The sequence below is a fragment of the Chiloscyllium plagiosum genome, unplaced genomic scaffold (assembly GCF_037043375.1).
Source record: "Chiloscyllium plagiosum isolate Xiang-an unplaced genomic scaffold, Cpla_swu_hap1 HiC_scaffold_48, whole genome shotgun sequence".
In the NCBI taxonomy this organism is placed as follows: domain Eukaryota; kingdom Metazoa; phylum Chordata; class Chondrichthyes; order Orectolobiformes; family Hemiscylliidae; genus Chiloscyllium; species Chiloscyllium plagiosum.
The window spans coordinates 7,587,848-7,611,745 of NW_028270186.1; the positions used below are offsets into that span (position 1 = coordinate 7,587,848).

The 23,898-nt window shown below is 43.1% G+C and overlaps 1 protein-coding gene across 2 annotated transcripts in view; it reads left to right on the forward strand.

Annotated features, from left to right (window-relative positions):
* The window catches only part of LOC122543063 (netrin receptor UNC5D-like), a 455,690-nt gene that overhangs the window by 362,242 nt on the left and 69,550 nt on the right, over nucleotides 1-23,898 (forward strand). For both annotated transcript variants that reach the window (XM_043681271.2, XM_043681272.2), the window contains exons 9-10: nucleotides 791-976; nucleotides 6,210-6,584. In XM_043681271.2, the coding sequence (XP_043537206.1) occupies nucleotides 791-976; nucleotides 6,210-6,584 (561 nt within the window). The remainder of the gene's footprint in view (nucleotides 1-790; nucleotides 977-6,209; nucleotides 6,585-23,898) is intronic.

Here is a 23,898-nt window from a genome sequence, read left to right on the forward strand (position 1 = left end):
GTTCTTATTAGTTTGCAAAATGGATTGGCGTTGTTTTAAAACAGCTGCAACTGGTTAATTGTCTTCAGGTGGCTTAAGTAATATAATCATTAGGTGTTATGAGCATATTCATTACGACAGAATGTTTGTTAATCGTACCATGACTGAAACCAAACTGTCAGTAAACCAAACAGTGACATGTGCATGGGCAGATAGGAAGTTAAAATGTGTTCTCCTTCACTGAATTCCATTGGGCATTAAATGCCACTGGAGATTCCGTTTTCATGTACAGATGCCAAACTTCCTTTTGCTCATCTTTCACATCATATTGCATCTGATTCGAGTGTTGTCGGTTCGTAAAACAAAGTCTTACAGTTCTTCTGCTCCCACCCCCCCCTCCAAAAATGTATCTGCAGTTCTCGTGCAATCAGTTATGTTGAGGTTCCATGCATGCTTGCTGCCGAATGAGCCAGTGGTGTGTGCACAGCAAGATCCCACCACAAACAGATGGCTGTTTGAAGAACATTGGTCTGGATGGGCCGCACTGCCAAGCCAGAATCTATTGGCCTTTTGATCATTTCTGTGAAAAATGCATCCATTTGGGCAGACATTGCACAGACTTTTAACATTGCTTGGATGTTTTCACTTCCGTGCAGATAATATTTGTCCGTAATACAGAATGGGTAAAACATTGTGGCTTGACGTGCACAGAAATAGTCAGTTCCAGCTGCCACCATTGCAAATATCTGACAGCTTGTCTGAGGAGGAGAAAGATCCGCAGAGTTACATCTCATGTATTTGACTTCTCTAGGTATTGAAACCAACAGCGATGTGGCTCTATACTCTGGCCTTGGCGCAGCAGTGATAGCCGTTGCAGTGCTTGTGGTGGGCATCACATTATATCGAAGAAGTCAAAGTGAATATGGTGTTGATGTTATTGACTCTTCGGCTCTGGCCGGTGGCTTTCAGTCCTTCAACTTCAAGACTGCAAGACAGGGTTAGTATCTGCTTCCTTACATTACTTCAGACTAATGTTGCAGGGTTGTTCTTTTGAGTGGCATGTGTATGAGGTGAGAATGAGCGGCCAGGTCAGTCGATGTTTTCAATGCTCAAATGAGACATAAGGGCCAGGGAATAGTCCACCAAGACTTTCTGGGGAAGGAAGATACTTAAGGCTTGTGTGATTTTCACAAACACTTGTTGCGTCTTGTGAAATGATAAGGTGAATCTTAAAAAAAAGATCAGAAGGGCTTTTGGAGAATGGGTGATGTTAGATGCAGGAAAGTCGATGGTAAGTCTTCAGGTCATTTTTTAAAAAAAATATTCGTTTATAAGATACTGGCAAGTCCATTTGTTTATTGCCTATCTGTAATTGTCCATGAAAGTGTGTTAGTGAGCCGATTTGTTGAAGGGCTGCAATTCGTTTGGATAGGGACACCCAAAGTGAGGAAGGGAGTCCAAGATTTCAATCCACTGATAAAAATTGAATGGGTTCGCACGGGAGATGCCCCTCCAGCTGGCTGATGTTCCTGTCATCATTGAGGACTGTGGCAATCTTGCAGCCTCACGGGAGACCCATTAACCCAGTATCTGGAAATCTATTCATCCCAGCAGGACGAAAAAGAACACTAAATCCCACGTTTGCTATATTATTAGAAATATCAATCATTTAGAATTACGGAATCCCTACAGTGCAGACGCAGGACCTTTGGCCCATCAGGTACCTACTATGCAAAGAGCAACCTACCCAGATCCACCCCATCCCTGTAACCCTGCATTTCCCATGGCTAACCCACTGAGCCTGCACATCCCTGAACACCATGGGCAATTTAGCTTGGCCAATCCGCCAAACCTGCACATCTTTGGACTGTGGGAGGAAACCAGAGCACCCAGAGGAAACCCACTTGTATAATATGCAAACTCCACACAATCACCAGAGCCTGGGATTGAACCCAGGTACCTGGCGCTGTGAGGCAATCGTGTTAACTACTGAGCCACCATGCCACCCTGAGTGTTCTCAGTGATATGTTGCAAATGGAAAAGAAACCAGGGAAAATCTAATTCACAGTGCCGTTCTTAAGGCTTTAAAATCTTTATGCCATAATATTCCTGCTCTAGTTGCATCCTGCTGACACGGTTGTGTGTGAGTCAGTGATTTCTGCATCTCATTTGCGTTGTTGGTGAAAGACATTGACCTTATGCCGCGTGCAGCTCCGAGGGGAAGGAGAACAATCCAAAGGCTAATTCACCTCAGGTCATTTTCACACAGCTCCTCAAGGCCAGCTTGGGAGAGGGAGGCATTGGCACAGTTCCCTGGATAATGTGCAATTGACCCACTTCAGCGACTGCTCTCCAGTTTAGTATTCACAGAGGTAGCAACAGACCCTGTTAATCTGCTGTCTGAGTGTGTGAAACGTGAAATGACTTTAAACTTGAAACAGAAGTAAGTATAATAAAGGTCATTGTCATTTTGTGGACTATTGTTCCATGGAGATTAATGGAATGCCGCTTACTGTGGGAAAAGCAGAGTCTTAAAGGAAGTAGACTAATAAGTTCAGCACAGTAATTTTCTATTTGAATCATTGTAATTGCTATCATAATTGCATACGAGTAGACTTAGACAAAAAGCATTCCCCACTAGAATAAACAGATAAACTGAATCAATTGAAAGCACTTTATTCGACAGTTATTGTCATTGACAAAATGTTCTGTCTGCTGTGTGCACAGCTGATTAATACCCCCGCAAAACCTCTTTGTAATCAGATTGAATTTTCTGAAAACATTGGGTCAGTGTCAGTCACTAGGACCTACTTCGCATTGATTGATTTATTGTAAATTGTTTGTTTGGAAATCCTAATAACTTGCTCTGAAGTTCATTTATGGGAGAATTTCTGACCCAGTGTGCCACCTGTGATGATACTATGGCTTTAAGAGGTGTATTTCGTCCTGGGTTTCTTTTTAGGAAGAAAGGTTGAAACAGGGGTGACAAGCAGTCTCCTCCAAAACAATAAAGTAGACAGCTTATGAGATCTGGGGACTTTTTTTTAAGTTGGAACAATAGAAGCAGCCTGAATGGGTGGGGTTAATCTCCCACAGAACCAAGATCTTTTTTAGTTTTAGCCTTCAGTAGCAGTTAGAGTGATAGGGTCATAGAGTCCTACAGCACACGCCAGTCCATTTGGTCCATGCTGACCAAAATGTCCGTCCACGCTAACCCCATTTCCCTGTATCTGGCCCATATCCTTCTAAACCTTTCCTATCCATGTATTTGTCCAAATTAATCTTAAATGTTGTTATTGTACCATTATGGCTGGCAACTCATTCCATATGTGTACCACCCTCTGTGTAAAAAAGTTACCCCTCAGGTTCCATTTTATTCTTTCCCCTCTGACCTGAAATGGATGCCCTCTGGTCCTCGATTTCCTCACCCTGGGAAAAGAAGACTGAGTACATTCACCCTATCCTTGCCTCTCATGATTTTATACACTTTTATATCTCCTGTGCTCTAAAGAAAAAGTCCGAGCTTGTCCAACCTCTCCCTATAACCCAGCCACGTGAGTCCTGGCAACATGCTTGTAAATTTCTTCTGCACGCTTTCCAGTTTAATAACATCCTCCCTCAAGCAAGGTGACCAAGGTGACCACCCTATTATAAGAAAGATGTGGATGCTTTGGAACAGGTTCAGAGGAGGTTTAAGAGGATGTTGCCTGGACTGGAGGGCTTATCTTATGAGGAGAGGTTGACTGAGCTCGGACTTTTTTCATTGGAGAAAAGGAGGAGAAGAGGGGACCTAATTGAGGTAAACAAGGTAATGAGAGGCATAGATAGAGTCGATAGCCAGAGACTATTTCCCAGGGCAAAAATGACTAACACGAGGGGTCATAGTTTTAAGCTGGTTGGAGGAAAGTATAGAGGGGATGTTAGAGGCAGGTTCTTTACACAGAGAATTGTGAGTGCATGGAATGCGTTGCCAGCAGCAGTTGTGGAGGCAGGGTCATTGGGGACATTTAAGAGACTCCTCGACATACATATGGTCACAGAAATTTGAGGGTGCATACATGAGAATCAGTGGTCGGCACAACATCGTGGATTGAAGGGCCTGTTCTGTGCAGTACTGTTCTATGTTCTATGTTCTCTATGTTCTATGTTCTAAAACTGAACACAATATTACCAAGTGCAGCCTTGCCAACATCCTGTACAACTGCAATGTAACTTCCCAGCTTTTATACTCAATGCCCTGACTGATGAATTGCTACTGGGGTCTTGAAGGTGGATGTGGAAGCTGTCTCTGTTACAGCTGAAGGTTCTCTTTCTGCTGCTAGAATTGCATGTGAGACCATCTATTTTACTGAATTTACCTTTGCCAAGATTGTATTTATGGAATGATACCATATTGAAACAGTTAATGTTTAGTAGTTCAATAATCTATTCTGTTAAATTATTCCAATTCTTCCTTTCACCGTATTTTAACTATAATGTATGGATGGCATGTGTTTTGCTTTTAGACTGGTAGTTGGAGCACTCAAACTACATTTGGAATGTAAGGCCTGATACTGGCCTTTAAAATATGAAAAAGTTACAGTCCAAGCTATCTTCTTCATATATTTTGAGGGGGTTTGGTCTGGTCCATAACACACCTCCTTCAGAGGAAACAGTCAATTTGGACCATTGGGCACTGAGGAAGAGTCATGGGACTCAAAACATGAACTTGATTTCTCTTTCCCGGACACTGTCAAACCTACTGAGTTTCTCCTGCACTTTCTACTTGCATTTGTGTCCCACTGACATTGGACTGCTGAAGACTGTGTGGTGGTTTTCGATGTCTTATTTGCTGTGGCACCTACTGAAAGCAGGAACCAGTCAGGGTTCAGTCGTACAGATCTTATCAACCTTTCAGCTGCCATGGCCGTTAAAAATTATGCCCAGTCACTTTTCTCATCTGGCGTCCAAACCTGCAGTCACCAGGGGGCTAAACCTTGTTGTATTAATTCATCCCCCCGTGATTTTGAGGCCAATTGTGGTGCTTCAATATTCTGTATACACAAACCCAAAATTTAGAATCACTACCATGCAGAAAGGGGCCATTCAGCCCATAGAGTCTGCACCACCCAGCATGAAGAATATCCCACACAGGCCCAACCCCCCCCGCCCAATCCCCTACACCCAGCATTCCACATGGCCAGTCCACCTATCCTGCACATCCCTGGACACTGTAGGACAGTTTAACATGGCCATCCACCTATCCTGCACATCTTGGCATTGTGGGAGGAAACCAGAGCACCTGGCAGAAGCCCATGCAGACATAGGGAGAATGTGTAAACTCTACACAGACAGTCAACCTGACACTGTGAGGCAGCAGTGCTGACCGCTGTGCCAATGTGTGCCGTCCTTAGGAACTAGGAACAGGTATACATCATATGGTGTCTTCACCCCTAATCAACATTGACTCCCTTATTCAAGCTGTGAGTGACTTTAAGTGAAGGACCCCCCTCCCCCCATTACCCTCTCTATTTTCACCCAGCACCTCTGAAATAACTCCACAGAGGCCAGTATACTGTCACTAAGGCACACTTTATTTAAACATGGAGGGTCCTTGACACTGATCCAGCTCCCTCAGAGCCAGCTCTCAGAGTGAACAGAACCTCTGACACTCCTGTTAATATCTGTCAGCCAAGGCTCCCTGATTGGACCAGGTTAAAAGCCTCAGTTGGGGAGCTCAGATTCTATGAGGTCCACCTGGGTGGCTTCATGACAATCGCTACAACCTCTGTAAGCTTTACCATGACAAACTTCATCGAGGAAGAATTGGGTCAGCATTCCACATCCTCTTTCCTGAATAAATGCCCACCAGCCTCCAAACTGACCAGAGGGAAGGGCAAAATCTTCCGACTTGAGTGCAGACAGCCCTCTGACGGTCAAGGATTTCAGAGTTGCACTGTCAAGTATTTTTCTTCATCTCTGTTCTAAATGGCTAACCCATTATCCTGGGACTACTATCTCTCAGCCCTTCAACCAGGGTAAGATGCATTGCACAGTACCTCACCTGTCAAGCTCATGTCATTCAAACTGAGGAAGAAATCTGAGTCCCTCCCATCTTTATAACTGAAGAAACACTTATCCACTCGGTTCTTTCCTAGAATGTACAGTAAACATATGTGTTCATACAGACATTAATGCTTCAGAAATACACCATGTTGAGAGTAATACTGTTTTCTGTTTCCTTTTTCAAGGCAATTCTCTGCTTTTGAACCCATCGATACAGCCTGACCTGACAGTGAGCAGGACGTATAGTGGACCAATCTGCTTCCAGGACCCTGTGAACAAAGAACTCATGACCCAGTCACCACTCTTTGACTCTCTGCCAGGGATCAAAGTTAAAGTACAAAGTTCTTTAATGGTGTCACTTGGAGTTGCCGATGGAGTGGAGTATCATGGGAGGGTACCATCCCGGACTTACCCTCGTAATAGCAGAAGTGTTGACAAAATACACGCAAGAAGCAATGCATCAAGTTCTCAGCATCTCTCTGCCGCAATTACAAAGGCTGAAAACAGAACTTCCGGCATATTTGGGTGTCTGGGTGGATGCCTGGAGGGACCAACGAAAGGTATGATACCAAGAACCTGTAACCTAGTTTCTCAATAGATTTTACTTCAATTCAAACAGTTGAGTGAAACTTCCCTTGACTTGCTGCTCTGTCATAACTTAAAGTTCAATTTCTTATTTGGGATGAAGTAAGTATGGATTTAAGACCGACCCTTGCCCAAAAGTAGTTCACATGTAACCAGCTATTTCATGTTACAACACATGGCAAGGGCCTCACTTGGACCCCTCATTGAAATAACATTACTCTGCATGAAGCTTACATTCCATACTCAATTTCTGGTATGGGGCTTGAAATAATTCAAAGTCAATTTTTCCTGGAGTGTTGGAGGATGAAATTTTTCATGCAGAGGGTGGTGTGTAAGGAATGAGCTGCCAGAGGAAATGGTGGAGGCTGGTACAATTGCATTATTTAAAAGGCATCTGGATGGGTATGTGAATAGGAAGGGTTTAGAGGGATATGAGCCAAGTGCTGGCAAATGGGACTAGATTAGGTTGGGATATCTGGTCGGCATGGACGAGTTTGGACTGAAGGGTCTGTTTCCATGCTGTACATCTCTATGATTCTATGACTCAATGAGGGGTGATGTTCTAGAAGTTTATAAAATCATGAGGGGCATGGATAGGGTGATTAGACAAGGTTTGTTTTTCCCCAGGGTAGAAGAGTCCAAAATGAAAGGGCATAGCTTTAGGGTGAAAGGAGAAAAATATAAAAGGGACCTCAGGGGCAACTTTTTCACGCAGAGGGTGGTGCATGTATGGAATGAGGTGCCAAATGAAGTGGTGGAGGTTGGTACATTTACAACATTTAAAAGGCATTTGGATCGGTATATGTGTTGGCAGAGTTCAGAGGGATATGGGTCAAATGGGACTAGACTAATTTAAGATATCTGGTCAGCTTGGACGAGTTGGACCAAAGGTCTGTTTCTGTGCTGTACATCTCGATGTCTCTATGGCTCAATATTGCCAACTAAAAGCCCATCTGTAAAGCTCTACTCTTGATTGTTTGTTTCATATCTTCACACACATTTCTCCCCCATTGTGGAATATGGGCAAGTGTTGGAAAGATAAGAAAGCTGGTTGTCAATTTGTTTGAATCATGAGATGGTGTTTTTTCCGTGACCTACGTATCCTGGAATGGAACTTGAGCAGGAAACTTGTACCGAGTGGCAGAATATTCCTTGCTGACTCACAGTAACTCCACTGAAGTAGTGTTATTCAGTCAAGATTAGAGTGGTGCTGGAAAAGCACAGCAGGTCAGGCAGCATCCGAGCAGCAGGAGAATTGACGTCTTGGACGCAAGCCCTTCATCAGGAAAGAGGAAGGGCTTTTGCCCGAAACGCTGATTTTCCTGCTCCTCGGATGCTGCCTGATCTGTGCTTTTCCAGCACCACTCTAATCTTGACTCTAATCTCCACCATCTGCAGTATCCACTTCTGCCTAGTGTTATTTCAGTGAAGGAGATTTGGAATCCCAGAATGGGAAGTCAAGTATTTCCTTGTGTGGACCGAAGATAATGGGCATTTTGCACGTTAGGGAACCTTAAATAAAAACGTAGTTGATCATTTTTTTGGCCAGGAGCTTGTTGACAATCCAGTGCACAACTGACTGGGTCAACCAGTGTCAGAGGTGTTGTCATTTCAATGAAACATTAAGTCAAAGCTTCTTCTGATCTGTTAGGTAGAAGTAAAAGATCCCATGCGATTATTTCAAAACAGAACTGAGTTAGCTCCATTCTCCTGATCAACACTTATCCCTCAACAGCTTCAATTTTTTTTATTCATTCGTGGTATGTGCGTGTCACTGGCTGGCCAATATTAAGAAAATAATAGCAAGCTGCCTTCTTGAACCACTGCTCGGCGTTGACACACAAAGCCACGAGGGAGAGAATTTCATGATTTTGACCCAGCGATAGTAAAGGGACTGCAATGTAATTCCAAGTCCGAATGGCTCAGACGGGATTGTAAAGATGGTGGTCAAAATCCTGGAATTCCCTTCGTCATGGCATTTCAGATCAACCCACAACCGAATTATTAAATTAGTATTCAATTATTAAATTAAATGATTTAGCCAGGTGCTCGATTCCAAACATGCATGTTCTTCTAAGAAGTGATTTGTTAATTTGTTTTGTTCCTTTCCTGTCTCCACTGTGTCCGAACACCACTACTTGTTGGTACATACTCGCTGACAGCTAATCCCTCTGCACTGGTGACCGTTACTCATGTTTGAGTATTAATCACCATGTGTCTGCTGCCCTCGTCCTTTTTGATGGAAGTGGTGGTGGTGGGTTTGGAATGTCCTGTCTGAAGATCTTTAGTGAATGCCTACAGTGCATCTGGTAGATAGAACACACTGCTCCTACTGAACGTCGCTGGTGGAGAGTACTAATGTAGTGCCAGTCTGGTGGACTGCTTTGTCCTGGATGGTGTCAAGCTTCAAGCGTGTTGTTGGAATCTCATTAAAGGAGATGACCTGACCACGATCACACTGTTGTTTATGGGAGCTTGCTGTGCACAAATTGGCTGCTGCATTTCTTGCATTACAGAAGTGACTGCATTTAAGACAAGTATTTCATCAGCTGTAAGATGGTCTGGTCAGTTAGGGATGAGCAATAGCATGGTGGCCTTGCCAGTGCCACTGAAATATTGTAAATGCATGAATAAAAGAATGAAGGGGGAAAAAGCCCTGATCGCAAAGATTTGAGGAATCTCATGGGAAGCGGCCACAAACCTATGGGACGGCGCAATGGCTTAGTGGTTGGTACTGATGCCTGACAGCACCAAGGACCCGGGTTCGATTCCTGCTTCTGGCGACTGTCTGTGTGGAGTTTGCACGTCTTCCCCATTTCTGTGTGGGTTTGCTCCGGTTTCTACCCGGTTAGGTGAATTGGCCCTGCTAAATCGCCCCATAGTGTTCAGAGATGTGTAGGTTAGGTGTATTAGTCTCGGGTAAATGTAGGGGAATGGGTCTGGGTGGGTTATTCTTCAGAGGGTTGGTGTGGACTTGTTGGGCAGAAGGGCCTGTTTCTACACTGTAGGGATTCTGTATCTATATCATACCTTTTTAACCACTTCCTCCCATTCCTTCTGGATGGCTGTTGTTAAAATTAACCATGACAGGAGATTGGGTTCAATAAATAATTAGTTGTATCGCTCGAGCAAGAAGCATGTGAGAGACAGGATGAGATGGCAAATATGGGTGTGGGTTAATCTATCAGACACAGATGCGCTTGTTAAGCCGAACACCGTTTTATTGTTCCTAAAGGATTTGTGTTCCTACCACAATAAATCTTGTGAAATCTGCTCCATCAGTTAACAGTCACATTGTTGTGGCTGAATTAGCTTTTATGCCATGGCATATGGTTCTTCATAAGTACAGAGATGGTGAATGATTTGGTTTCTGCAGTTAACAAATAATCTGTAAAGCTATAATTGGAAAAGGAAGAAGTGACTTGCACTCTTAAAGACTGTATTTTAGAATGCTTCTTGCAGAAATCAGCATTGTGTACAATAGCAGAATCTGTGTTTATTTACATCCACAATCTGTTGGCCATGCTGCTCCTCTCAAATTAAAAACAATATAGTGTTCATAACTTGAGGGGTCCACCCACTGATCGACCACACATTGACTCCCCATTGAACAAGATCTCAATATTAAAATTCTCACACATTTTCATATTCCTCCGTTACCTTGACTCTCCCCCTCCCCCCTCTCTTTGTAACCACATCCAGTTCTAACATTCAGAAACCTGCATTGCTCTTCTTGCTTCTCCATAACTTGAATTGATAGATTGTTGGCAATTGTACCTTACTGTGAGGCCAGAAGCTTTACAAATTCCATCCCCAAGCCTCTCCACCTCACTACTTCTCTCTCCTTTTTGGCCAAGCTTTCTGCCACTTGTCCTGCTGGCCTTTTAAGAAGGAGACTGCTGTCCTGACCAGGTGTGCCGCACAAGTGACTCCAGACCCTCAGCAATACGATTGACTCTTAACTGCTATCTGCTATTAGGGATGGGTAATAAATGCTGGTCTGGTCAGTGATGTCCACATCCTGTGAATGAATACAAAAATAATAATGTGGCTCATGTCACATTTAATTTTGTTAATGCTTCTGTAAAGTATCTTTGGATCTTTCACCGTGTCAAAGGCATTATATGAATACATGTTATTTTTGGCCTGATAAACTGTGAAAGTTCACACTTGCAACTGTGTCTACGGCACAGATTTTCATGTTCCAGCCCCAGAGACTCACGAAAGATGCCCGAATAGTTTGATTCAGTCTCCAGGACTCGAACGATCAATGTATTATATAACTCATGTTTGTTCACTTACTTACATGTGCCTTGATGCAATTTGGGGAGCTGAAAATGCCATTCTGGAAGTTCAGGTAGGAAAGTTCAGGTCACAGGTTTTGCTCAGAGTCCTCAGAATTCTGCCTGTATTTGTTCATAGTTCCTCTGTGAGCATATATGGAGATTAAAACAGCACTGATGTGTGGTCTGTTGCTGCCCTGTTAATTATACACTGCACCCTGAACTTTCAGTTGACACTGGGGCTCAAGGTCTGCTTATTTCCATTCAATCTTATCAACCTCCATGATCCTCTTGGCACCTCACCAATCTGCTTGCAGGCGACTGAGAAATCACAGACTCGCATTCACCAGCGCACTGGCAACTGGCATTGAAAGGCGACAGCAAAGATACTTTGTGAGCACAAGCAATCACTCACCTCATGGTTTGGCATCTCATGGGTGCTTACTTGTTCCTGTAACGTTAGCTCACTTATCACCTTCCTGTCTGCTCACTACCAATCCGTGCCTTGCCTCGCCGATTAGCACAGTCACAAAGCTAGGAGCTTTGCCGTCCCCAACAAGATGTACACCCTTTTGACTGAAGACTATTGACCAACAAGGCAATGTACCAAGTCAGTCTCACACTTGGTCCATGCACAAGCAGTTTGCTTGGCAAAAACAAGCAGGCAGTCATGGGTCAAAATCTGACGGAAGTTGTCCTCACTGAAGTCTGCAGAGGCAATCAGCAGTCTAGGGGTCCTACCACAGCAAGTCAACCGCAGCTTCCCATTACCAGTCAAAAGGATTGGCCATCAGGGTAATTTCAATGAGGGAGCCTCTGCAGCTGGAGTCCAGGGAATGGGTGAAGCTCTACGTTACCAATCTACCACATCTGAGGAGACGTACCGGCATCAGATAGGGGTCTTGGAATTTCTCATCCAGGCCCTGTGGTGAGGTGAACCAAGCTCATTCCATTGGGTTCATCAACAGAAACTCAGGAGAACGAGGTTTGGTGTTGGGTTGAGGGTAGTGATGAACAAGAGGGGCCTCTGCTGTGGGAAGGTGAACTGAGGGACCAGGATTTGGAACTGCACCATGGGGATCAGAGGGGGGATGAGAATCATGGAGGGCGCAACTGTGTCTACCGTACAGCGCGGAGGTCAAGAGGTCTGTGCATTGGGAGTTCTGTCCACAATCAGGAACACTCTGGCTTCAAGGAAAGGGCAACATATGAAGATTTGTGACATGATCTTCCACTTCTCCAATATTTTCAGAATCCGTCCAAGACCAAGCAGAACAGCTTTGGAATGCTATTGCTTTTCCTTGTGCCCAGAGGCTTGCTGGTCATTTGACAGATATTCAATGAATGACAGATTTTACTGATGAAGGATTAAGCCTGAAACGTCAACCTTTTCGCTCCCCAGATGCTGCCTGACCTGCTGTCCTTTTTCCAGCACCACACTTTATTGACTCTGACTTCTCCAGCATCTATAGACCTCACTGTCTCCTAGCTTGTCAGGGACACCATGGAGTGAGGTAGATTGTGAATGAGTTGAGTTCAGTAAGGTGTGCTCAAACTTAAGGTGAGAAGCTCCCAAAACAACTTGCACAATTCTCCTTGAAGAAAGTAATGTTTAGCCCACTTTTAAATTATCTTTAATTGGCACCACCTCCACACAGTTCACTAACAATGCTAAGTCACAGTAGTGTGTACTACCTATAAGATGCATTGCAGAAATTCACCTCAGATGAAGGTGGATTAGGCAGCACCTTCCAAATCCATGACCACTTTGATCTCGAGGGACAAGTGCAGCAGAAACATGAGAATGCCACCACCTGAAAGTTCACTTCTGAGCCACTCACACTTGGAAATATATCACCATTCCTTCACTGTTGCTGGGTCAATATCCTGGAATTCCCTTCATAATGGCATTGCTGATCAACCCACAACTAAATTATTCAATTATTAAATTAAATAATTTAGCTCAGTGCTCAGCAACAAGGATGAATGTTCTTCTAAGAAGTGACTTGTTGATTTGTTTTGTTCCTTGTCTGTCTCTGCTGTGTCCTAACAAGACCCATGACTTGTTGGCAGACACTTGCTGACAACAAATCCCTCTGCACTGGTGACGATTACTCGTGTGTGACAATTAATCATCATTTTTCGGAAGACTACTTCAGAAGGCTGATGGAGCTGAGTCCCATTATCTCCACAGTTAACGCTCACCACCATCGGCAGTGATGATCACTCACTAACGACTGTGATTGTCCTTCGCGGAGATTCTGTGTCACGCTGGTCATGGGTTCTCTGGTCCTTGCATAGCTGATGAGCCCAATCTGAGAGCCACATTTCCACCCACACATTTGGCAGGTGTTTCCGGGAGTTGGAATTGGTCTTGTCCTTGAGATTGCTTGCGTTACTTTTTCAGGTTCCTTTTCCGTACTTCTTCTTCCTCCTAATGTGTGTTTCTCACAGAATTATGCCCCTTCACACAGGTGGTACCTCCAAGTCAGTTTCTCCCTAACTAGAGTCTCCCATGCATTCACATCTGTGTTACATTTCCTGAGGGAAGCCTTCAGAGAGTCTTTGAAAGACCTCCTTTGTCCTCCTCTCTGAAGGTTAATTCTGGGTACAGAGGGAATTTTCTGTAATGAAGGTTGAGTGTTTTGGGTCTGTACTCATTCGAGTTTAGACAAATGAGAGGTGACCTTACTGAAACATATGAGATTCTTAGCAGACTTGATGGTGTTCATGTAGAGAGGTTGTTTCTCCTTGTGGGAGAGCCCAGGTCCAGAGGGCATAATCGCTGAGTAAGGGTGAAATTACTGTACAGAGGCTGGATCCCGTCACCATGTCATGCTTTATTTGCATGTGCCCTGTGCATGGCTGTCATCACTCAGCTCAGAGGAACCCTTTTGAATCTCCTGTTTACACGTCAGCTTGGGCTCCCTGATTGGCCCATGTTATCAGCCCCAAACAAGGATCTCATATTCAATGAGACCCACGCTGGCCATGGTACCAGTCACGACAAAGGAGTCACCCATCTAAGATAGCAATGAGGAGGAATTTCTTCTCATAGAGGGTAGTGAATCACTGGAATTCTTTACCACAGAGGGCTTTGGAGGTGGGGTCATTAAGTCTATTCAAGGCTGAGACAAACATCTTTTTAAGCTGTCAGGAAATCAAGGGATTTGGGGAATAGGTCAGAAAGTGGAGTTGAAGATCATCAAATCAGCTATATATCATTGAATGACATAGCAAGCCGTTGGGCTGAATTGCATACCTCTGCACTTACATCCCTTGGTCTTATGACTGAGAGATTCTTTTGGTATGCACTTATATGATTGTAGTATCATCAAATCCAGAAAAAAATTCACAAGTAGGCAAAATTTATATTAGGTCCATTGCAACTTCCCTTTCACAACTGTATCCCAGTTTCCTAATTTTTGTACTCACCCTTTTGTGTCAAGACATTGTGCACATCTGACTTTCTGACTGAAGTGTTCACAGACTTGTAGTCTCTGACAGCATGGACCAAACTGGTCCATGCTGACCAAAATGTCCATCCACACTCACCCTATTTCTCTGCACTTGGCCTATATCCTTCTAAACCTTTCTTATCCGTGTATTTATCCAAATGCTTGTCGTTCATGTGCACGCCTCAACCACTTCCGTTGGCAGCTCATTCCATATGCGTACCATCCTCTGTGTAAAAGCATTGCCACTCAGGTTTCCTTTTATTCTTGCCCCTCTAACCTTAAACTGATGCCCTGTCATCCTCGATTCCCCAACCCTGGGAAACAGACTGAGTGCATTCACCCTGTCCATGCCTCTCATGATCTTATACACTTCTACCAGTTTATGTCAAAAAAACATTTTCAATTTGAAGAAATCCAGCAAGGAAGGTTCACATCGATGCAGTAAAGATCAAAGCTTTTCAGTGATTCTCAATGTGCTTCAGAAGCCACACGTCAGTTTGAATTGCACTATGAGGAAAATTCAGCAGCAAGATCTTCCTGAGGTGATGAAGCTGTCAACCAGGTGGATGTTATATTTGCCAGGAGAGGAATATTCACCAGGGTTGAGGGCGATCTCCCTGCTTCCCCTTGTATAATGTCACTGTATCTTTCACATTCACGTAAATGATATTATCAATTTTCTGACAGAGACTACTCTCTGACGAAGGGCTTATGCCTGAAACATCGATTCTCCTGCTCCTCGGAGGCTGCCTGACCTGCTGTGCTTTTCCAGCACCATGCTTTCAACTCTGATCTCCAGCATTTGCTGTCCTCACTTTCTTCGAGGGACTACCCTCTGTCAATGCAGCAATTTCCCAGTGAGCCAAAGTTTTGCACGCTCAGTACTTTTGTTGTACCTGAACCTGAGCAAACAGGTGATTTCAGATAACAAGCACACAAGCTGTGGGCTGAATGGCTTTGTTTTGTTCTGGAAATCCGATGATTTTTGTAACAACTTATCTGGAGGACATCCAAACTATTTGCTGCAGTGGAAGTGAAAATGCCAAATTTTTATTTTGTTCACAAAAGCGAAAGAGAACAATGAAATGTCAGTTTAAATCCGGCTACAGGACTGAGAGACAATGATGTGCTCTAATTTTCAATTATAACTTTTTAACTTTAATCACTGCATCTGAGAAAAAAAAATGCATTGCTTTTTTTTTTGATACAGAATGGGTATATCAGAGGCAATCTGATAAAGCTTTCTTCATTGAATTTTGTGTAGAATTTGAGGACCATTATCTGCTGGCTAAATCCATCATTCTAAAGCTAGAACTCTGTCTTGTAATTTAAATGCATATTAGCATTTCAGGAACCGTGTCTGATGGGAAAAATAATTCATCGGAAGTGTGCATGCAATTTCTGGTGTAGACACAAAAGCCCGAAATGTATTCAGAAAGGCTGAATATTGCCACAGATAATGAAGCATGTGCTCAAGGACTTGAAATAAATTCCTTGTTAGATCATTTTCTTTTCCAAATCTTATGCTAATCTGAGTGGGTGATGTTTGTGCTGGGGGAATGGAACATTCCCTGTTTGAAGAACTCAACATCACTGCCAGCACAAATAATCACATTTTGCATTTCAGAGTACAGCTCCCTTTCTGTTGTCCTGTCAGTCAGGTTAGATACAGCTCAGCTGTCTTGACACTGCCCCGGGACAGACACAGCATATTTGCAGAGTAAAAACCTTCTATACCTCAGTTTTTCAACATGTGGCCCTCTGGCCAGAATCCAGCCAAGAGTTTCTATCCAATTTTCCAAGCCCCAACAAACCAGTGTCCAAAATTCTCCTTCGCAAAAGTAAACATATTATTAAGCTGCAGAGTTTTCAGGAGAGATTTGCCAGGATGTTGCCATGTATGGCAGGTTTGAGTTTTAAAAATGTCTGGAGAGGCTGGGACATATTTCACTGGAGCATACGAGGTTGAGAGGTGACCTTATAGAAGTTTATAGAAGTACAAAATTCTGAAAGGAGCTGCTCTTCCAATGACAAGCTGTTTCTAACACATTTTTGCTGCTGATGGGCTCACTGCTGAGAGGGAGAGTACAAATCTGTGACTGGATGAGCTGTGAGGAGTGCACATTGGTAAGCAGCATTAGAACTGGTGTGGAAGAGGACAGATTGTTCGGTGTGAATGAAGTTTGCCCTGTGGATTTTTTTTTTTTCAAAGGCTTCGCTTAAAGACACACTTCTACTAGATGGAGGACAATGTACATGGATATACAGGTTGAGAACATTGCACACCTCCATCAGAACAGAGCGACAGAGTGGCAGCTTCCTGTCATCAAGATGGGGTACTGTCCACATATCGGCAAGGTAGAAGCTCTGAAGCTTCCCTGGTGATATTAAATATTCTGGTCATGAAGGCTTTATTCGTCCAGCGCACAAGATTAAGCCCGCCACCCATCCAATTGCAGTAAATATTCTATCATTTGAATGCAAATGTGATTGTTCCAGAAAAATTACATCTTGAAGTCTTATGTGCGCAATTTGTTTTAAAATAGATACTGTATGTGATGTCATCTGTGCATACTCAGAGAAATGCCAGCAGTTAAAAGATCTTGTGCAAGACGGCGACGCATTTGTGTTTGTCCACGCTTCCTTGGCAGCTATCTTCATGGCACCATGCTTTGGGAAGACAAACTCCATTTTTGGTTAAACTAAACCCCGACTAACCTCTTATCCAAAGCAGCCTCTTGCAGCTTAAATCTCTGCCCCTCAGCTCAGTAACCTCCTTCATGGTGGTCACCACTTCATTCCCATCTCATAAAGTACTTGGTGAAAACAAATGGCAGAACATATTCCAAAAGATTAGGAATAGGCCATTTGGCCCTTCCAGCCCGTTTCTACAGTTTATGAAGATCACGACTGACCTGGTTGAGGTCAGAAAAACTACAACTACTTATCTGCACTCCTGTAACCCTTGACTTTTTGTCACTCAAAAATCTATCTCACGCAGCCTTGAATAAAGTTATTGACCCAGTTTAAATAAACAACCCTTCATTGCCTTCAACTGACATATCAATTGGATTAAATCATAAATCATCATAAAATGTTTGAGGCAACATTTCAGAAAAGTATTATCTCTTACTAAATTACAGAGCAGCTCACCAGGAACACAAAGCCATACGAACATTAGATTTTTACATCAATTTCTGGAATCATTGGTGAATTGAAGATTTAAATTCACAACTGGAAGATGACAGGCAGTTGATCCAGCAGGCTGTATTGTTCATTGTGTCTGCAGCTATATTTTTGAAAGGTGAAACTGATTCTTTGCAAGTTTCAATGAAAACATTAACTATTTCTCCTTTGTGGAACGCTTACTTTACAGTGACACAGTTATCTCAGCCGTGAACCATTCCAATCCAACATACGTTAGAAACAGAATAAAGTTTCCACTGTCCCCTTGTTTCCAATTTCTTTTGACCCATCTTTAGCCATTGCTGAAAACCAATTTAGTCTTCTTATCAAGGGAATGTAAGACTGAAACGACAAGTGCACCTTTGCATCAACCAGCCAGTGTTAATCTTCTATTAAACAGGCTTTTTGGACTTTAGCTAACTTGCAAAGTGTTACAGGTATTTGGAGGTTCTACTTTTAAGTCATTCTGAAGTTTGGTTGATGATCCTGCAATAATGTTGACTGTACCATGTGCACAAGTTAACAATTGATGGGAAAGCAAATAACTTTCAAATGCTTGTTTTGATGATTACTTTCAGGGTAGGAACTTGATATTGTTTTTGCAATTGGGAGCTTGTGTAGATGCTGTGCATCTAAGTGATTACAGTTGCTGGTGATATTTAATTCTCACAGACCAGCAAGATCCATGTATGGATTTCCAATCTCCATTTCAGCAGAAAATGTGTTCAATTCTGGATGACTTTGCTGATTGATTGGTAAAGGAAATAACCTAAGTTTCCACACACACGTTTCTTCATCTTGTTCATCCAAATGTAATCTAAGTTTCACTGCATTCTCATGCATTATGCTTCCAATGTTCACTGACATAAAGAAAGATTTACTGTGCTGGAGAAGTGCTGCAACAGCTGAGAGTGAATTGTCTTACTTTTGTAAAAGTACTACCTTTTAATTTGATCCTTTCTACGAATTAGTGGGGTGGAGAGTTTTGGGGGGGGGGGGGGGGCGGGCGGGGGGAGGAATGTAGGGTTACAAAGCAACAGGATATGGCAGCATGACAGGGCAACTATTTGGATAACAATACCCAGAGGAGGACAGGAAGGGTAGAATGCACAAAAAGAGAAAATGGAATATGAGGGGAAAACTAGTAAAAATTGATAATTCTTTATTTAAGAAGTATTCAGAACAAAATAAATGAATTCATAGAATCTATGGAATCCTGCTGAGACTGAGTCATGAAGAAGGATGTTATTGCTCTCGAGGGAAGGAGCAAAGGTTTACCATTTCATTCTGGGGGTGGTGGGACTGACGTATGAGGAGAGATCGACGAGGTTAGGATTGTTTTTGCAAGAGTTCAGACGAGTGAGAGGGGACCTCATAGATACTTATAAAATTCCAACAGGACTAGATGCACGGACGATGTTCCCGTTGGTGGGTGTATCGAGAACCAGCGGTCACTGTGTGAGGATTCGAGGTTGGACGGAGATGAGGAGACATTTCTTCACCCAAAGGGTGGTGAACCTTGGAACTCATCGCCACAGGAAGTAGTTGATGCCAGAACATTGAATGTATTCAAGAGGCGGCGAGATACAGCACTTGGGGCGAATGGGATCAAAGATAACGGGGAGAAAGAAGGGTTAGGCAATTGGGTTGGATGATCAGCTATGATTGTGATGAATGGCAGAGCAGGCTCAAAGGGCCGAATGGTCTCTTTCTGCTCTATGTATATTCAAGGCTGAGGTAGACAGATTTTTATTCAATAAGGGAGTCAAGGCTTGTGGGAAAAAGTGAAAGTGGAGTTGAGGATCAGAACAGCCATGATCTCATTGAATGGCAGACACAATGGGCTGAATGACTGCCTTCACCTCTGCTGTTTTGTGGTCATATAGTCTTATCCCTAAATGGCTGACCTCTAAATTTCAGATTATGGCTTGGTCTGGTTTAAAGAAATTCGTTTTCTGCAGTTACTTTGCATCATATGAAATACTTCAATTAGGTCACTTTCAATTTTCTGAATTCAAGGATCTAGACCATGGAGAGTCTTCATTTAAACATTTACCTCTGAATTTAACCCTTTACATCTCAGTGTCTTTCTGTTCAATCCAGGCTATATACCTTCATGACCCATTTCTTTGCCTGAAGTTTACTTCCAAAATTGAACACAAATCCCCAGCTGTGATCTGACTAAGTCTTTGTACAACTGAAGTTTTCACTTACATCCTTTCACTGATACACTCTAACTCCCATGTGGAAAATTTACCAGGTGAATACATACAACATAGAACGGTACAGCGCAGTTCAGGCCCTTCGGCTCTTGATGTTGTGCTGACCTTTTGTCCTACTCTGAGATCAAACTAACCATCATACCCTTCAAGTTAAAATCCAAGAATCACTTAAGTGTCACAAATGTATCTGACTCTACGACAACTGCTGGCAGTGCATTCCATGCACCCACCACTCTCTGTGCAGAGACCCTACCTCTGATATCTCCCCGAAACGTCCTCCAATCACGTTAAAATTATACCCTCCTGTGATAGCCATTTCTGCCCTGGGAAAAAGTCTCTGACTCTTTACTGTATCTATGCCTCTCATCATGTTGTACACCTCTATCAAGTCACCTGTCACCCTTCTTTGCTCCAATGAGAACAGCCCCAGCTTCCTCAACGTTTCTTCATAAGACATACCCTCCAGTCCAGGCAGCATCCTGGTAAGTCTCCTCTGCACCCTCTCTAAAGCTTCCACATCTTTCCTCTAATGAGGCGACTAGAACTGAACACAATATTCCAAGTGTGGTCTAACCGGTTGGAATACTATGGTTCTCAGAGTTCTCACGCGTGTCGTTGCTTGTCTTGTCCTCGGATGGATGTGTTGTCCCAGTCAAAGTGGTGTCCTTCCTCATCCATATGTAAGGATACTAGTGAGAGAGGGTCATGTCTTTTTGTGGCTAGTTGATGTTCATGTATCCTGGTGGCTAGTTTTCTGCCTGTTTGTCCAATGTCGTGTTTGTTACTTGCACGGTATTTTGTAAATGACATTAGTTTTGCTCGTTGTCTGTCTAGGGCTTTTCAAGTTCATTAGCTGTTGTTTTAGTGTGTTGGTGGGTTTTGTGGGCTACCATGATGCCAAGGGGTCTGAATAGTCTGGCAGTCATTTCCGAGATGTCTTTGATGTAAGGGAGAGTGGCTAGGATTTCTGGTCGTGTTTTGTCTACTTGTTTGGGTTTGTTGCTCAGAAATCGGCGGACTGTGTTCATTGGGTACCCGTTCTTTTTGAATACACGGTATCGGTGATTTTCCTCTGTTCTACGTAGTTGGGTGTTGGGATGGTTGCTTCTGTACAGACCCACCCACAAACGAAGCTGCATCAAACATTATATCAACGAGCCAACACACAATGCAGTACAGAGGAATTACGTCAAAGACATCTTGGAAATGACTGCCAGAGTACTCAGACCCCTTGGTATCATGGTAGCCCACAAACCCACCAACACACTAAAACAGCAGCTAATGAACTTGAAAGGCCCTAGACAGACAACGAGCAAAACTAATGTCATTTACAAAATACTGTGCAAGGACTATAACAAACACTACATTGGACAAACATGCACAAAACTAGCCACCAGGATACATGAACACCAATTAGCCACAAAAAGACATGACCCTCTCTCACTGGTATCTTCACATACGGATGAGGAAGGACACCACTTTGACTGGGACAACACATCCATCCTAGGACAAGCCAAACAAAGACACACATGAGAATTCCTCGAAGCATAACATGCCAACCTGAATTCTATCAACAAACACACTGAGTTAGACCCCATCTACCACCCCCTGAGAAAAGGAACAGGAAGTGACTTCACCACAGGAAATGACATCACCAACCCAAACATATAAATAGAAAGCAGGAATTTTCAGCATTGCTTCACCTGAGGCCTACTGAAAATGTTACCTAGTAGGGTAACGAAAATCTGGAAATGAACCTTCCAGCTCAGCGAGCAAACCTACATCCAAAACCTCAACCTGAGCTACAAATCTTTTCAAAACTCGCTGATAGAATTATGATCACTGGCCCAAAAGTGCTCCCCTGCTAACACCTCATTCACTTACCCTGCCTTATTTCCCATCAGTACGTCATGTTTTGCACCTTCTCTCACAGGTATATCCACATACTAAATCAGAAAATTTTCTTATGCACACTGAATGAGTTTCTCTCTGTCTAAACACAATGGAAGTCCCAGTCTATTTGTGGTAAGTTTAAAACCCCTACCATTACCACCATATTATTCTTACATATAAAATAAAGTGAAATGAACGGAAAATTAAAACAAAGATGCTCAGGAATTTGATGAAGAAGAACCTTTTCATTCAAAGAGTGGAGAGAATGTGGAATTATCTGTTGGAATTCAAAGAAGATGTAACTAGTAAAATGTACAAGGGGGAGCCAGTCGATGTGATATATTTGGACTTTCAGAACACATAAGGAAGATTACTTTGCAAGGTTAAAGCGCATGGGATTGGGGAAAGGATATTGAGATGGATAAAAAACTAGTTGGGCATTGAGGAGACAAAGAGTAGAAATTAATCGGTCCTTTTCAAATTGATAGGCAGGAACTAGTGGTTCCACAAGGATTGGAGTTAGGACCCCAGCTATTCACAATATATATTAATGATTTGGATGAAGGAAGAAAATGTAACATCTCAAAGTTTACAGATGATTGAGTGGGAGGGTGAACTGTGACAAGGATGCAGAGATCCTTCATGATCAGGGCAGGCTGGGTGAGTAGGCAAATCAATGACAGATGCAGAATCATTTGGATAAACATGAGGCTATTCACTTTGGAAGCAAAAACAAGGAGGCAGATTACTACCTGAATGGCTGTGAATGGCAGGGAGTGTGCAGCAGGACCTGGGTGTCCTTGTGCACCAGTCGCTGAAGGTAAGCATGCAGGTGCAGCAGATGGTTAAGAAGGCAAATGGTATGTTGGCCTTCATTGCGAGAGGTTTCGAGTACAGGAGCAGGGATGTGTTGTTGCAGTTATATAGGACCTTAAATACCTTAAGCAGTTTTGGTCTACTTTTCTGAGGGAGGATGCTCCCGCTCTCGAGGGAGCGCAGTGAAGGTCCACCAGACTGATTCTGTGGACAGTGGGACTGACATATGAGGAGAGATTGACTCGATTAGGATTGTTTTTGCTGGAATTCAGATGAATGGGGGGGGGGATCTCATGGAGATGTATAAAATTCTAACTGAAAGAGACAGGGTAGATGCAGCAAGGATGTTCCCTAAGGTGGGTGAATCCAGAACCAGGGGTCACAGTCTGAGGATTCAGGGTAGGCCATTTAAGATGGAGATGAGGAGACATTTGTTCACCCAAAGAGTGGTGAGCAGGTGGAATTCATTACCATAAGAAGTAGTTGATGCCAAAACATTGTATGTATTCAAGAGGTGGCTGGGTATAGCACTTGGGGTGAATGGGATTAGAAGTTATGGGGAGAAAGCAGGATTAGGCTATTGAGTTGGACAATCAGCCATCATCATACTGAATGGCAGAGCAGGCTCAAAGGACCAAGTGGCCTCCTCCTTCTCCTACCTTCAGTGTTTCTATGTTTCTATTAATTCCCCAAAAGGCTTGATTGAGTCTGTTGGAACTTTGACAGATTTTTATTGGTTGAGATACCAAGGAATATTTTTTCAAGATGGGTCAATGAAGTTGAGGTGAAGGCCCTCTTGTGATGCAGTGGTGGTGTCCCTACCCCTGAACTGCGAGGCCTAGTTTCAAGTTCCACTTGGTCCAGAGGTGTGTAGTAACATCTCTGAATAGGTTGATTAGAAAAAACATAGGTTGCATAAAGAAGTAAAGTTGAGCTGCAGATGAGCCAGCAACCTGCAAATGGAGGTGGCTGATTGGTCAATTCCAATTTTCCTCCTTTTAAACCCTCATTAAGATGTGCCTCTTTCATCAAACTATTGACCAGCCCTCCTAGTCTCTATTAGCTTTGCATCCATTTTTCTATTATTCCTGTGTTGTCTGCCAGAATGAGATGAAGTCATTTTTGCCCCTCAAGAAACTTCAACATGCTGTTCATGTGCAGAATAGAATTTACTCCTGAGGTATCACCATACATTATGGTTGCCAGCAGCCAGAAGAACAGATATTGATGAGTTTCTAACATGTGGGAGAAGCCCTTAGGTCTGAGATTCAGGTTGCAAAAAGAACTAATCACTTGTTTACGTTTGAACACTTGTGTTGTCTTGAGGGTTACAAACCAGAACCCCACCAGGAGATTGAGAGATTGCTGAAGTGGAAATTAGCAACATTTCGTTGGTCTGAAATGAGGATAGAAAATATTTTGTGAACTCCC